The sequence below is a fragment of the Sus scrofa genome, unplaced genomic scaffold (genome assembly GCF_000003025.6).
Source record: "Sus scrofa isolate TJ Tabasco breed Duroc unplaced genomic scaffold, Sscrofa11.1 Contig437, whole genome shotgun sequence".
NCBI lineage: Eukaryota > Metazoa > Chordata > Mammalia > Artiodactyla > Suidae > Sus > Sus scrofa.
This window is the reverse complement of record NW_018085207.1, coordinates 193-16775: the sequence shown is the minus strand read 5'-3', so window position 1 is coordinate 16775 and position 16583 is coordinate 193. Positions and strand designations below refer to the sequence as shown.

The following is a 16583-nucleotide window of genomic DNA, read 5'->3' as shown; positions in this document are numbered from 1 at the left end:
GTGTGCACTTTTTCCCCTCAAGAAATCACACTGATCATACATAGCTGAAGTCCAAAGTTGTGTTCTGAGATGATGCCACACCTCTCTGTAATACCCTAACACAAGAAATATTTTCAATCTTCATAAGCCTGTATGTGACAAAGTATTCTGGAAAGGGTGGTGGTGCTCTCAATGGAACAGAGTTTAGGGATCTGCCTCTTTAACTCAGGAGTGGACGTGACTTGAAAACGCTCCAGAAGCACTCATTCGGAGATGCGGCGCTCTGGTCACGCCTTCTTCATAAAGTTCAGAAAACCTGTCTCATACATGCACGTTCAGATATTTCCTCTCAGATGGGAGGGAGGATGCACAGTAAGCATGGGGTGAGAAACAGTTTCTCTCAGGGAAACTTTCTCTCTCCTGGATTCAGCACCCATGTGCTTTGGTTCAGAAAAGCTGCACTTCTGCATGAAGTAAAACACACACTCAAATACAACAAGGTTGCCATTTAATCAGTAGCAACAAGGTTGCCCATTTAATCAGTAGCAGTCTCGTTGTGAAAAGAGGCACCCGGAAACCTGACCGTGGATCCCCTACCCCAACAGGGTCTCGGTATAACCTCACACAGGGTTTGTGGCAACTTGACACAAGGTAGCGCCCCCGACCACCAGCATGAGAACGGACTTCCACATGCACAGCCAGCCCATGGCCATGCTAAAGCGCACAAGCAGAACAACAGGACCCTAAATATGGTCAAAGGGATCAAGACTGCTTTTGCGAACTAAACCCCAGAACGAATCGTTCTCGTTTTCTTCAGCTCATCGAAATTAACTCCATTTCCCCTCTGTTCCTTTACTGTAGACGATCTCGGAACACTGCAGTCCTCTGAGCCGATGTGTGTGCGGGTGGCTGTGGGGGTGGCTGTGGTTGTCCCTTGAAACCGCAGAGGGTTCATTTTAAATAGGAAGTTTCAATAGATCTGAATTCTCCCTCTAGTTCTCCCTCATGATGTTTACATTTACCTTTTTTTTTTTTTTTTTCTTTTCTTGCAGCCAGTCTTCGGAAAACAAATGGTAACATTTCTGATATCCCATCACCCCAGTGCTCTTGAGCCCCTCTGAAGCGACTGGTTCAGCCTTTCCTCTTGTCTGCCGTTTCATCTGTTTCGCTTGTGTCGGCATGCCTTTCTCTTGCACGTCCTGTCTACGAGCTCCACCTCAATGTTTTGCGTGGGACTTGTCCCACGTTCCTTCTGTCCATTTCTGTTTGCCTACCTCCTCTGCTCTGCCATTCCTGCTCTTTGCAATGCATGCCATGCCCTCCCGCTAAGGACTGGCTTTGCTTCGGTCTTTCAGGCACTTGCCACAGTTTCATGAAGTTGGTGAGATGCAAAGCATTACGCAGATAGGGAGATGGTTTCTCTTCCACGTGTGTTTCTCAACAACATCCAAACACAGGGGCTCTGTCGGGACTTCCAAGTCAGAGGGGCCATTCCTGCACAAGGGATAGCTCTTCAAAGACTTAAGAGATGGGAGATGGCCCCAAAACGGCTCAGTTAATGCCCTCTGCCCACTGCCCTTTCAAAGCCTAAGTAGTATATGCTATCATCCATCGGTCAAGAGTGTGCCAGGGCGCCCCTCTTCCACTGGCCTTACCCCTGGGAACCAAGTATTCCCAGGTATGAACATGTTACTTCAGTTTGCCTGCTGTTCTAAACAAAAGCCAGGCCTACCGGTTGTGTCATTTTGTGTGTCTCAGAGTTCTGAAATGTCAGTTCTCCCTGACATAGGCTGTTGAAAATTTAGAGCAATCTTCAGTTGCACGTGTAACACATCTTTTCGGTTCCTTTTGGGTTACTCGCTTTTAGAATGATTAGCTTTCCTCCCCCGAAGTTAGGTGAGATGGCATTATTAGCCTTTTTTGTTTTGTAAGGGCCACACCCACCGGCACAGGGACATTCCCAGGCTAGGGGCTGAATGGGAGCTGTAGCCGCCGGCCTACACCACAGAAGCAGCAAGGCCGGTACCAGCCACCCCTGCGAACCACACACCACAGCCCATGGCCACGCCAGAGCCTTAACCTCCTGAGCGAGGGCCGGGATGGAACCTGTGTCCTCCTGGATACTCGTCCGATTCACTTCCACTGAGCCATGACGGGAACTCCCAGGAAAGCCTCGAGTCACATCAAAGAAAAGAGAGAGAACAAGAGCATGGCTTTCTGGCACCTTGCTCATTCAATCATGCCATTCGTTTCCCTCCACCAACGCATTTTTGAAAACTGCATTTCCCCGAAATGCACGAGTCAGTCTCAACATCGATTTGATTCCATTTCTCTGCGCTTCGAGTAGAAAAATGATCTGTCGCTGAGAACGTCCTTACGACCATGTCAGCTGACAAGAATGGAAAGCGTAGGATTAGAGCCTTGTCGCCCAGGTCTTTGCCTTTCTGCAGGAGACGACACCTTCAGAGGTAACTTTGAAAGCCCTCTTGACAACTACATTAAGTGTAGCATCGCTGTGTGACATGCAAAGCATTAGACACCATCACACTTGCAAAAGCCAGTACCCAGACATACGTCATCCACTTGCTCAGGCACTGTGGCATCTTCGGAAAAGGCTTTTTCGGGAGTGACACGTGTGTTTCACACGAACTACGAAAGCAGTGCTTTCACTGGAAGACAACTTGTTTAATCTGGCATCATCCGAAGCATTTGCCAAACTGAGAGATTTAACTTTGATCCATGACCAAGATAGCAATTGTTGTCATTTTTTTTTTTTTCTCTTTAAGGTGGCACCCACAGCATTTGGAAGTTCAGGTCCAGTGACTGAATCTGAGCCGCAGCTATAACCGACACCACTGCTGGGGCAACGCCACATCCTTGAACTCATTGTGTCCAGCCAGAGCTCAAACCCGCACCTCCACTGCAACACGAGCCACTGAAGTGAGGTTCCTAACCCACCGTACCACAGTGGGAACTCCTGAAATAACATGACTTCATTTTATTAGATATGTCTTCTGAGTCAGAAACTCCATGCCTGGCATTTGTCCTCTTCTTTTTACTATCTGTTGTGGTTTCCTTAACATTTACATGACTCTCTGTAAATTCACTTTTCAGGAGAACTTCAGGATGAAAACGGTAACTTATTTCTGAATTTTTCTTTTCTTTTTTTTTTCTGTTTTGGAGGGGTGGATATATTTCCTAGGAATAGTTATTCTCTCTTGACTTTCCTTCCTTTGCTATTGCTTCAAGTCACTGTCTTCCAGGCACTTACCACCCTCTCATTACGAGGTTTGTTAAATGAAGAGAATCAGGCTGAGAAGAATGCTCTTTGCTCCATTCCACAGGAAGCTTTCTTTTCCTGGGCCCTCCACCACGACATCTAGATGCAGTGCTCGCTGTGTTGTATTTGACATTGTCCCGGTTGTTACTGGAATGGTTCCGATTCCAACCCTGGTTGCAGGGATGAGTTTCTCCTTTGATTGCTCACACTCTGTCGACTGCCGATGCCCTGCAGAAGTTATCCTAAGACAGGCCAGTTCACGTCTGCCGATCACACTCTCAAGGGACCCAGTGTATATGGATATCGTTGCCTGACTTGTCCTGGTTATGTTCAGTTTACAACCACAGTTCTTACTCTTCATTCATTTTTATTTTACCTATTTCTTTATTATCTCACCAAGTTGACCGCCCTCTGGCATCTTTGTGTGCACTTTTTCCCCTCAAGAAATCACACTGATCATACATAGCTGAAGTCCAAAGTTGTGTTCTGAGATGATGCCACACCTCTCTGTAATACCCTAACACAAGAAATATTTTCAATCTTCATAAGCCTGTATGTGACAAAGTATTCTGGAAAGGGTGGTGGTGCTCTCAATGGAACAGAGTTTAGGGATCTGCCTCTTTAACTCAGGAGTGGACGTGACTTGAAAACGCTCCAGAAGCACTCATTCGGAGATGCGGCGCTCTGGTCACGCCTTCTTCATAAAGTTCAGAAAACCTGTCTCATACATGCACGTTCAGATATTTCCTCTCAGATGGGAGGGAGGATGCACAGTAAGCATGGGGTGAGAAACAGTTTCTCTCAGGGAAACTTTCTCTCTCCTGGATTCAGCACCCATGTGCTTTGGTTCAGAAAAGCTGCACTTCTGCATGAAGTAAAACACACACTCAAATACAACAAGGTTGCCATTTAATCAGTAGCAACAAGGTTGCCCATTTAATCAGTAGCAGTCTCGTTGTGAAAAGAGGCACCCGGAAACCTGACCGTGGATCCCCTACCCCAACAGGGTCTCGGTATAACCTCACACAGGGTTTGTGGCAACTTGACACAAGGTAGCGCCCCCGACCACCAGCATGAGAACGGACTTCCACATGCACAGCCAGCCCATGGCCATGCCAAAGCGCACAAGCAGAACAACAGGACCCTAAATATGGTCAAAGGGATCAAGACTGCTTTTGCGAACTAAACCCCAGAACGAATCGTTCTCGTTTTCTTCAGCTCATCGAAATTAACTCCATTTCCCCTCTGTTCCTTTACTGTAGACGATCTCGGAACACTGCAGTCCTCTGAGCCGATGTGTGTGCGGGTGGCTGTGGGGGTGGCTGTGGTTGTCCCTTGAAACCGCAGAGGGTTCATTTTAAATAGGAAGTTTCAATAGATCTGAATTCTCCCTCTAGTTCTCCCTCATGATGTTTACATTTACCTTTTTTTTTTTTTTTTCTTTTCTTGCAGCCAGTCTTCGGAAAACAAATGGTAACATTTCTGATATCCCATCACCCCAGTGCTCTTGAGCCCCTCTGAAGCGACTGGTTCAGCCTTTCCTCTTGTCTGCCGTTTCATCTGTTTCGCTTGTGTCGGCATGCCTTTCTCTTGCACGTCCTGTCTACGAGCTCCACCTCAATGTTTTGCGTGGGACTTGTCCCACGTTCCTTCTGTCCATTTCTGTTTGCCTACCTCCTCTGCTCTGCCATTCCTGCTCTTTGCAATGCATGCCATGCCCTCCCGCTAAGGACTGGCTTTGCTTCGGTCTTTCAGGCACTTGCCACAGTTTCATGAAGTTGGTGAGATGCAAAGCATTACGCAGATAGGGAGATGGTTTCTCTTCCACGTGTGTTTCTCAACAACATCCAAACACAGGGGCTCTGTCGGGACTTCCAAGTCAGAGGGGCCATTCCTGCACAAGGGATAGCTCTTCAAAGACTTAAGAGATGGGAGATGGCCCCAAAACGGCTCAGTTAATGCCCTCTGCCCACTGCCCTTTCAAAGCCTAAGTAGTATATGCTATCATCCATCGGTCAAGAGTGTGCCAGGGCGCCCCTCTTCCACTGGCCTTACCCCTGGGAACCAAGTATTCCCAGGTATGAACATGTTACTTCAGTTTGCCTGCTGTTCTAAACAAAAGCCAGGCCTACCGGTTGTGTCATTTTGTGTGTCTCAGAGTTCTGAAATGTCAGTTCTCCCTGACATAGGCTGTTGAAAATTTAGAGCAATCTTCAGTTGCACGTGTAACACATCTTTTCGGTTCCTTTTGGGTTACTCGCTTTTAGAATGATTAGCTTTCCTCCCCCGAAGTTAGGTGAGATGGCATTATTAGCCTTTTTTGTTTTGTAAGGGCCACACCCACCGGCACAGGGACATTCCCAGGCTAGGGGCTGAATGGGAGCTGTAGCCGCCGGCCTACACCACAGAAGCAGCAAGGCCGGTACCAGCCACCCCTGCGAACCACACACCACAGCCCATGGCCACGCCAGAGCCTTAACCTCCTGAGCGAGGGCCGGGATGGAACCTGTGTCCTCCTGGATACTCGTCCGATTCACTTCCACTGAGCCATGACGGGAACTCCCAGGAAAGCCTCGAGTCACATCAAAGAAAAGAGAGAGAACAAGAGCATGGCTTTCTGGCACCTTGCTCATTCAATCATGCCATTCGTTTCCCTCCACCAACGCATTTTTGAAAACTGCATTTCCCCGAAATGCACGAGTCAGTCTCAACATCGATTTGATTCCATTTCTCTGCGCTTCGAGTAGAAAAATGATCTGTCGCTGAGAACGTCCTTACGACCATGTCAGCTGACAAGAATGGAAAGCGTAGGATTAGAGCCTTGTCGCCCAGGTCTTTGCCTTTCTGCAGGAGACGACACCTTCAGAGGTAACTTTGAAAGCCCTCTTGACAACTACATTAAGTGTAGCATCGCTGTGTGACATGCAAAGCATTAGACACCATCACACTTGCAAAAGCCAGTACCCAGACATACGTCATCCACTTGCTCAGGCACTGTGGCATCTTCGGAAAAGGCTTTTTCGGGAGTGACACGTGTGTTTCACACGAACTACGAAAGCAGTGCTTTCACTGGAAGACAACTTGTTTAATCTGGCATCATCCGAAGCATTTGCCAAACTGAGAGATTTAACTTTGATCCATGACCAAGATAGCAATTGTTGTCATTTTTTTTTTTTTTCTCTTTAAGGTGGCACCCACAGCATTTGGAAGTTCAGGTCCAGTGACTGAATCTGAGCCGCAGCTATAACCGACACCACTGCTGGGGCAACGCCACATCCTTGAACTCATTGTGTCCAGCCAGAGCTCAAACCCGCACCTCCACTGCAACACGAGCCACTGAAGTGAGGTTCCTAACCCACCGTACCACAGTGGGAACTCCTGAAATAACATGACTTCATTTTATTAGATATGTCTTCTGAGTCAGAAACTCCATGCCTGGCATTTGTCCTCTTCTTTTTACTATCTGTTGTGGTTTCCTTAACATTTACATGACTCTCTGTAAATTCACTTTTCAGGAGAACTTCAGGATGAAAACGGTAACTTATTTCTGAATTTTTCTTTTCTTTTTTTTTTCTGCTTTGGAGGGGTGGATATATTTCCTAGGAATAGTTATTCTCTCTTGACTTTCCTTCCTTTGCTATTGCTTCAAGTCACTGTCTTCCAGGCACTTACCACCCTCTCATTACGAGGTTTGTTAAATGAAGAGAATCAGGCTGAGAAGAATGCTCTTTGCTCCATTCCACAGGAAGCTTTCTTTTCCTGGGCCCTCCACCACGACATCTAGATGCAGTGCTCGCTGTGTTGTATTTGACATTGTCCCGGTTGTTACTGGAATGGTTCCGATTCCAACCCTGGTTGCAGGGATGAGTTTCTCCTTTGATTGCTCACACTCTGTCGACTGCCGATGCCCTGCAGAAGTTATCCTAAGACAGGCCAGTTCACGTCTGCCGATCACACTCTCAAGGGACCCAGTGTATATGGATATCGTTGCCTGACTTGTCCTGGTTATGTTCAGTTTACAACCACAGTTCTTACTCTTCATTCATTTTTATTTTACCTATTTCTTTATTATCTCACCAAGTTGACCGCCCTCTGGCATCTTTGTGTGCACTTTTTCCCCTCAAGAAATCACACTGATCATACATAGCTGAAGTCCAAAGTTGTGTTCTGAGATGATGCCACACCTCTCTGTAATACCCTAACACAAGAAATATTTTCAATCTTCATAAGCCTGTATGTGACAAAGTATTCTGGAAAGGGTGGTGGTGCTCTCAATGGAACAGAGTTTAGGGATCTGCCTCTTTAACTCAGGAGTGGACGTGACTTGAAAACGCTCCAGAAGCACTCATTCGGAGATGCGGCGCTCTGGTCACGCCTTCTTCATAAAGTTCAGAAAACCTGTCTCATACATGCACGTTCAGATATTTCCTCTCAGATGGGAGGGAGGATGCACAGTAAGCATGGGGTGAGAAACAGTTTCTCTCAGGGAAACTTTCTCTCTCCTGGATTCAGCACCCATGTGCTTTGGTTCAGAAAAGCTGCACTTCTGCATGAAGTAAAACACACACTCAAATACAACAAGGTTGCCATTTAATCAGTAGCAACAAGGTTGCCCATTTAATCAGTAGCAGTCTCGTTGTGAAAAGAGGCACCCGGAAACCTGACCGTGGATCCCCTACCCCAACAGGGTCTCGGTATAACCTCACACAGGGTTTGTGGCAACTTGACACAAGGTAGCGCCCCCGACCACCAGCATGAGAACGGACTTCCACATGCACAGCCAGCCCATGGCCATGCCAAAGCGCACAAGCAGAACAACAGGACCCTAAATATGGTCAAAGGGATCAAGACTGCTTTTGCGAACTAAACCCCAGAACGAATCGTTCTCGTTTTCTTCAGCTCATCGAAATTAACTCCATTTCCCCTCTGTTCCTTTACTGTAGACGATCTCGGAACACTGCAGTCCTCTGAGCCGATGTGTGTGCGGGTGGCTGTGGGGGTGGCTGTGGTTGTCCCTTGAAACCGCAGAGGGTTCATTTTAAATAGGAAGTTTCAATAGATCTGAATTCTCCCTCTAGTTCTCCCTCATGATGTTTACATTTACCTTTTTTTTTTTTTTTTTCTTTTCTTGCAGCCAGTCTTCGGAAAACAAATGGTAACATTTCTGATATCCCATCACCCCAGTGCTCTTGAGCCCCTCTGAAGCGACTGGTTCAGCCTTTCCTCTTGTCTGCCGTTTCATCTGTTTCGCTTGTGTCGGCATGCCTTTCTCTTGCACGTCCTGTCTACGAGCTCCACCTCAATGTTTTGCGTGGGACTTGTCCCACGTTCCTTCTGTCCATTTCTGTTTGCCTACCTCCTCTGCTCTGCCATTCCTGCTCTTTGCAATGCATGCCATGCCCTCCCGCTAAGGACTGGCTTTGCTTCGGTCTTTCAGGCACTTGCCACAGTTTCATGAAGTTGGTGAGATGCAAAGCATTACGCAGATAGGGAGATGGTTTCTCTTCCACGTGTGTTTCTCAACAACATCCAAACACAGGGGCTCTGTCGGGACTTCCAAGTCAGAGGGGCCATTCCTGCACAAGGGATAGCTCTTCAAAGACTTAAGAGATGGGAGATGGCCCCAAAACGGCTCAGTTAATGCCCTCTGCCCACTGCCCTTTCAAAGCCTAAGTAGTATATGCTATCATCCATCGGTCAAGAGTGTGCCAGGGCGCCCCTCTTCCACTGGCCTTACCCCTGGGAACCAAGTATTCCCAGGTATGAACATGTTACTTCAGTTTGCCTGCTGTTCTAAACAAAAGCCAGGCCTACCGGTTGTGTCATTTTGTGTGTCTCAGAGTTCTGAAATGTCAGTTCTCCCTGACATAGGCTGTTGAAAATTTAGAGCAATCTTCAGTTGCACGTGTAACACATCTTTTCGGTTCCTTTTGGGTTACTCGCTTTTAGAATGATTAGCTTTCCTCCCCCGAAGTTAGGTGAGATGGCATTATTAGCCTTTTTTGTTTTGTAAGGGCCACACCCACCGGCACAGGGACATTCCCAGGCTAGGGGCTGAATGGGAGCTGTAGCCGCCGGCCTACACCACAGAAGCAGCAAGGCCGGTACCAGCCACCCCTGCGAACCACACACCACAGCCCATGGCCACGCCAGAGCCTTAACCTCCTGAGCGAGGGCCGGGATGGAACCTGTGTCCTCCTGGATACTCGTCCGATTCACTTCCACTGAGCCATGACGGGAACTCCCAGGAAAGCCTCGAGTCACATCAAAGAAAAGAGAGAGAACAAGAGCATGGCTTTCTGGCACCTTGCTCATTCAATCATGCCATTCGTTTCCCTCCACCAACGCATTTTTGAAAACTGCATTTCCCCGAAATGCACGAGTCAGTCTCAACATCGATTTGATTCCATTTCTCTGCGCTTCGAGTAGAAAAATGATCTGTCGCTGAGAACGTCCTTACGACCATGTCAGCTGACAAGAATGGAAAGCGTAGGATTAGAGCCTTGTCGCCCAGGTCTTTGCCTTTCTGCAGGAGACGACACCTTCAGAGGTAACTTTGAAAGCCCTCTTGACAACTACATTAAGTGTAGCATCGCTGTGTGACATGCAAAGCATTAGACACCATCACACTTGCAAAAGCCAGTACCCAGACATACGTCATCCACTTGCTCAGGCACTGTGGCATCTTCGGAAAAGGCTTTTTCGGGAGTGACACGTGTGTTTCACACGAACTACGAAAGCAGTGCTTTCACTGGAAGACAACTTGTTTAATCTGGCATCATCCGAAGCATTTGCCAAACTGAGAGATTTAACTTTGATCCATGACCAAGATAGCAATTGTTGTCATTTTTTTTTTTTTTCTCTTTAAGGTGGCACCCACAGCATTTGGAAGTTCAGGTCCAGTGACTGAATCTGAGCCGCAGCTATAACCGACACCACTGCTGGGGCAACGCCACATCCTTGAACTCATTGTGTCCAGCCAGAGCTCAAACCCGCACCTCCACTGCAACACGAGCCACTGAAGTGAGGTTCCTAACCCACCGTACCACAGTGGGAACTCCTGAAATAACATGACTTCATTTTATTAGATATGTCTTCTGAGTCAGAAACTCCATGCCTGGCATTTGTCCTCTTCTTTTTACTATCTGTTGTGGTTTCCTTAACATTTACATGACTCTTGTAAATTCACTTTTCAGGAGAACTTCAGGATGAAAACGGTAACTTATTTCTGAATTTTTCTTTTCTTTTTTTTTTCTGCTTTGGAGGGGTGGATATATTTCCTAGGAATAGTTATTCTCTCTTGACTTTCCTTCCTTTGCTATTGCTTCAAGTCACTGTCTTCCAGGCACTTACCACCCTCTCATTACGAGGTTTGTTAAATGAAGAGAATCAGGCTGAGAAGAATGCTCTTTGCTCCATTCCACAGGAAGCTTTCTTTTCCTGGGCCCTCCACCACGACATCTAGATGCAGTGCTCGCTGTGTTGTATTTGACATTGTCCCGGTTGTTACTGGAATGGTTCCGATTCCAACCCTGGTTGCAGGGATGAGTTTCTCCTTTGATTGCTCACACTCTGTCGACTGCCGATGCCCTGCAGAAGTTATCCTAAGACAGGCCAGTTCACGTCTGCCGATCACACTCTCAAGGGACCCAGTGTATATGGATATCGTTGCCTGACTTGTCCTGGTTATGTTCAGTTTACAACCACAGTTCTTACTCTTCATTCATTTTTATTTTACCTATTTCTTTATTATCTCACCAAGTTGACCGCCCTCTGGCATCTTTGTGTGCACTTTTTCCCCTCAAGAAATCACACTGATCATACATAGCTGAAGTCCAAAGTTGTGTTCTGAGATGATGCCACACCTCTCTGTAATACCCTAACACAAGAAATATTTTCAATCTTCATAAGCCTGTATGTGACAAAGTATTCTGGAAAGGGTGGTGGTGCTCTCAATGGAACAGAGTTTAGGGATCTGCCTCTTTAACTCAGGAGTGGACGTGACTTGAAAACGCTCCAGAAGCACTCATTCGGAGATGCGGCGCTCTGGTCACGCCTTCTTCATAAAGTTCAGAAAACCTGTCTCATACATGCACGTTCAGATATTTCCTCTCAGATGGGAGGGAGGATGCACAGTAAGCATGGGGTGAGAAACAGTTTCTCTCAGGGAAACTTTCTCTCTCCTGGATTCAGCACCCATGTGCTTTGGTTCAGAAAAGCTGCACTTCTGCATGAAGTAAAACACACACTCAAATACAACAAGGTTGCCATTTAATCAGTAGCAACAAGGTTGCCCATTTAATCAGTAGCAGTCTCGTTGTGAAAAGAGGCACCCGGAAACCTGACCGTGGATCCCCTACCCCAACAGGGTCTCGGTATAACCTCACACAGGGTTTGTGGCAACTTGACACAAGGTAGCGCCCCCGACCACCAGCATGAGAACGGACTTCCACATGCACAGCCAGCCCATGGCCATGCTAAAGCGCACAAGCAGAACAACAGGACCCTAAATATGGTCAAAGGGATCAAGACTGCTTTTGCGAACTAAACCCCAGAACGAATCGTTCTCGTTTTCTTCAGCTCATCGAAATTAACTCCATTTCCCCTCTGTTCCTTTACTGTAGACGATCTCGGAACACTGCAGTCCTCTGAGCCGATGTGTGTGCGGGTGGCTGTGGGGGTGGCTGTGGTTGTCCCTTGAAACCGCAGAGGGTTCATTTTAAATAGGAAGTTTCAATAGATCTGAATTCTCCCTCTAGTTCTCCCTCATGATGTTTACATTTACCTTTTTTTTTTTTTTTTCTTTTCTTGCAGCCAGTCTTCGGAAAACAAATGGTAACATTTCTGATATCCCATCACCCCAGTGCTCTTGAGCCCCTCTGAAGCGACTGGTTCAGCCTTTCCTCTTGTCTGCCGTTTCATCTGTTTCGCTTGTGTCGGCATGCCTTTCTCTTGCACGTCCTGTCTACGAGCTCCACCTCAATGTTTTGCGTGGGACTTGTCCCACGTTCCTTCTGTCCATTTCTGTTTGCCTACCTCCTCTGCTCTGCCATTCCTGCTCTTTGCAATGCATGCCATGCCCTCCCGCTAAGGACTGGCTTTGCTTCGGTCTTTCAGGCACTTGCCACAGTTTCATGAAGTTGGTGAGATGCAAAGCATTACGCAGATAGGGAGATGGTTTCTCTTCCACGTGTGTTTCTCAACAACATCCAAACACAGGGGCTCTGTCGGGACTTCCAAGTCAGAGGGGCCATTCCTGCACAAGGGATAGCTCTTCAAAGACTTAAGAGATGGGAGATGGCCCCAAAACGGCTCAGTTAATGCCCTCTGCCCACTGCCCTTTCAAAGCCTAAGTAGTATATGCTATCATCCATCGGTCAAGAGTGTGCCAGGGCGCCCCTCTTCCACTGGCCTTACCCCTGGGAACCAAGTATTCCCAGGTATGAACATGTTACTTCAGTTTGCCTGCTGTTCTAAACAAAAGCCAGGCCTACCGGTTGTGTCATTTTGTGTGTCTCAGAGTTCTGAAATGTCAGTTCTCCCTGACATAGGCTGTTGAAAATTTAGAGCAATCTTCAGTTGCACGTGTAACACATCTTTTCGGTTCCTTTTGGGTTACTCGCTTTTAGAATGATTAGCTTTCCTCCCCGAAGTTAGGTGAGATGGCATTATTAGCCTTTTTTGTTTTGTAAGGGCCACACCCACCGGCACAGGGACATTCCCAGGCTAGGGGCTGAATGGGAGCTGTAGCCGCCGCCTACACCACAGAAGCAGCAAGGCCGGTACCAGCCACCCTGCGAACCACACACCACAGCCCATGGCCACGCCAGAGCCTTAACCTCCTGAGCGAGGGCCGGGATGGAACCTGTGTCCTCCTGGATACTCGTCCGATTCACTTCCACTGAGCCATGACGGGAACTCCCAGGAAAGCCTCGAGTCACATCAAAGAAAAGAGAGAGAACAAGAGCATGGCTTTCTGGCACCTTGCTCATTCAATCATGCCATTCGTTTCCCTCCACCAACGCATTTTGAAAACTGCATTTCCCCGAAATGCACGAGTCAGTCTCAACATCGATTTGATTCCATTTCTCTGCGCTTCGAGTAGAAAAATGATCTGTCGCTGAGAACGTCCTTACGACCATGTCAGCTGACAAGAATGGAAAGCGTAGGATTAGAGCCTTGTCGCCCAGGTCTTTGCCTTTCTGCAGGAGACGACACCTTCAGAGGTAACTTTGAAAGCCCTCTTGACAACTACATTAAGTGTAGCATCGCTGTGTGACATGCAAAGCATTAGACACCATCACACTTGCAAAAGCCAGTACCCAGACATACGTCATCCACTTGCTCAGGCACTGTGGCATCTTCGGAAAAGGCTTTTTCGGGAGTGACACGTGTGTTTCACACGAACTACGAAAGCAGTGCTTTCACTGGAAGACAACTTGTTTAATCTGGCATCATCCGAAGCATTTGCCAAACTGAGAGATTTAACTTTGATCCATGACCAAGATAGCAATTGTTGTCATTTTTTTTTTTTTCTCTTTAAGGTGGCACCCACAGCATTTGGAAGTTCAGGTCCAGTGACTGAATCTGAGCCGCAGCTATAACCGACACCACTGCTGGGCAAACGCCACATCCTTGAACTCATTGTGTCCAGCCAGAGCTCAAACCCGCACCTCCACTGCAACACGAGCCACTGAAGTGAGGTTCCTAACCCACCGTACCACAGTGGGAACTCCTGAAATAACATGACTTCATTTTATTAGATATGTCTTCTGAGTCAGAAACTCCATGCCTGGCATTTGTCCTCTTCTTTTACTATCTGTTGTGGTTTCCTTAACATTTACATGACTCTCTGTAAATTCACTTTTCAGGAGAACTTCAGGATGAAAACGGTAACTTATTTCTGAATTTTTCTTTTCTTTTTTTTCTGCTTTTGGAGGGGTGGATATATTTCCTAGGAATAGTTATTCTCTCTTGACTTTCCTTCCTTTGCTATTGCTTCAAGTCACTGTCTTCCAGGCACTTACCACCCTCTCATTACGAGGTTGTTAAATGAAGAGAATCAGGCTGAGAAGAATGCTCTTTGCTCCATTCCACAGGAAAGCTTTCTTTTCCTGGGCCCTCCACCACGACATCTAGATGCAGTGCTCGCTGTGTTGTATTTGACATGTCCCGGTTGTTACTGGAATGGTTCCGATTCCAACCCTGTTGCAGGATAGTTTCTCCTTTGATTGCTCACACTCTGTCGACTGCCGATGCCCGCAGAAGTTATCCAAGACAGGCCAGTTCACGTCTGCCGATCACACTCTCAAGGACCCCAGTGTATATGGATATCGTGCCTGACTTGTCCTGGTTATGTTCAGTTACAACCACAGTTTCTTACTCTTCATTCATTTTTATTTTACCTATTTCTTTATTATCTCACCAAGTTGACCGCCCTCTGGCATCTTTGTGGCACTTTTCCCCTCAAGAAATCACACTGATCATACATAGCTGAAGTCCAAAGTTGTGTCTGAGATGATGCCACACCTCTCTGTAATACCCTAACACAAGAAATATTTTCAATCTTCATAAGCCTGTATGTGACAAAGTATTCTGGAAAGGGTGGTGGTGCTCTCAATGGAACAGAGTTTAGGGATCTGCCTCTTTAACTCAGGAGTGGACGTGACTTGAAAACGCTCCAGAAGCACTCATTCGGAGATGCGCGCTCTGGTCACGCCTTCTTCATAAAGTTCAGAAAACCTGTCTCATACATGCACGTTCAGATATTTCCTCTCAGATGGGAGGGAGGATGCACAGTAAGCATGGGGTGAGAAACAGTTTCTCTCAGGGAAACTTTCTCTCTCCTGGATTCAGCACCCATGTGCTTTGGTTCAGAAAAGCTGCACTTCTGCATGAAGTAAAACACACACTCAAATACAACAAGGTTGCCATTTAATCAGTAGCAACAAGGTTGCCCATTTAATCAGTAGCAGTCTCGTTGTGAAAAGAGGCACCCGGAAACCTGACCGTGGATCCCCTACCCCAACAGGGTCTCGGTATAACCTCACACAGGGTTGTGGCAACTTGACACAAGGTAGCGCCCCCGACCACCAGCATGAGAACGGACTTCCACATGCACAGCCAGCCCATGGCCATGCCAAAGCGCACAAGCAGAACAACAGGACCCTAAATATGGTCAAAGGGATCAAGACTGCTTTTGCGAACTAAACCCCAGAACGAATCGTTCTCGTTTTCTTCAGCTCATCGAAATTAACTCCATTTCCCCTCTGTTCCTTTACTGTAGACGATCTCGGAACACTGCAGTCCTCTGAGCCGATGTGTGTGCGGGTGGCTGTGGGGGTGGCTGTGGTTGTCCCTTGAAACCGCAGAGGGTTCATTTTAAATAGGAAGTTTCAATAGATCTGAATTCTCCCTCTAGTTCTCCCTCATGATGTTTACATTTACCTTTTTTTTTTTTTTTTCTTTTCTTGCAGCCAGTCTTCGGAAAACAAATGGTAACATTTCTGATATCCCATCACCCCAGTGCTCTTGAGCCCCTCTGAAGCGACTGGTTCAGCCTTTCCTCTTGTCTGCCGTTTCATCTGTTTCGCTTGTGTCGGCATGCCTTTCTCTTGCACGTCCTGTCTACGAGCTCCACCTCAATGTTTTGCGTGGGACTTGTCCCACGTTCCTTCTGTCCATTTCTGTTTGCCTACCTCCTCTGCTCTGCCATTCCTGCTCTTTGCAATGCATGCCATGCCCTCCCCTAAGGACTGGCTTTGCTTCGGTCTTTCAGGCACTTGCCACAGTTTCATGAAGTTGGTGAGATGCAAGCATTACGCAGATAGGGAGATGGTTCTCTTCCACGTGTGTTTCTCAAAACATCCAAACACAGGGCTCTGTCGGACTTCCATCAGAGGGCATTCCTGCACAAGGGATAGCTTTCAAAGACTTAGAGATGGAGATGGCCCCAAAACGGCTCAGTTAATGCCCTCTGCCCACTGCCCTTTCAAAGCCTAAGTAGTATATGCTATCATCCATCGGTCAAGAGTGTGCCAGGGCGCCCCTCTTCCACTGGCCTTACCCCTGGGAACCAAGTATTCCCAGGTATGAACATGTTACTTCAGTTTGCCTGCTGTTCTAAACAAAAGCCAGGCCTACCGGTTGTGTCATTTTGTGTGTCTCAGAGTTCTGAAATGTCAGTTCTCCCTGACGTGAGGCTGTTGAAAATTTAGAGCAATCTTCAGTTGCACATGTAACACATCTTTTCGGTTCCTTTTGGGTTACTCGCTTTTAGGATGATTAGCTTTCCTCCCCGAAGTTAGGTGAGATGGATTATTAG

The 16583-nt window shown here is 47.2% G+C and overlaps 1 protein-coding gene across 18 annotated transcripts in view; it reads left to right on the top strand.

Moving 5' to 3' along the window:
* Window positions 1–16001, top strand: part of LOC100518053 (paramyosin) — a 121092-nt gene extending 105091 nt beyond the window's left edge. For 16 of the 18 annotated variants that reach the window (XM_021082044.1, XM_021082049.1, XM_021082046.1 and 13 more), the window contains 9 exons: window positions 1032–1052; window positions 3094–3114; window positions 4712–4732; window positions 6775–6795; window positions 8394–8414; window positions 10456–10476; window positions 12074–12094; window positions 14131–14151; window positions 15736–16001. In XM_021082044.1, the coding sequence (XP_020937703.1) occupies window positions 1032–1052; window positions 3094–3114; window positions 4712–4732; window positions 6775–6795; window positions 8394–8414; window positions 10456–10476; window positions 12074–12094; window positions 14131–14151; window positions 15736–15794 (227 nt within the window). In that variant the 3' untranslated portion in view covers window positions 15795–16001. The other 2 variants (XM_021082056.1, XM_021082061.1) reach the window with 2 other exon arrangements.
* Window positions 16002–16583: the final 582 nt, after the last annotated feature.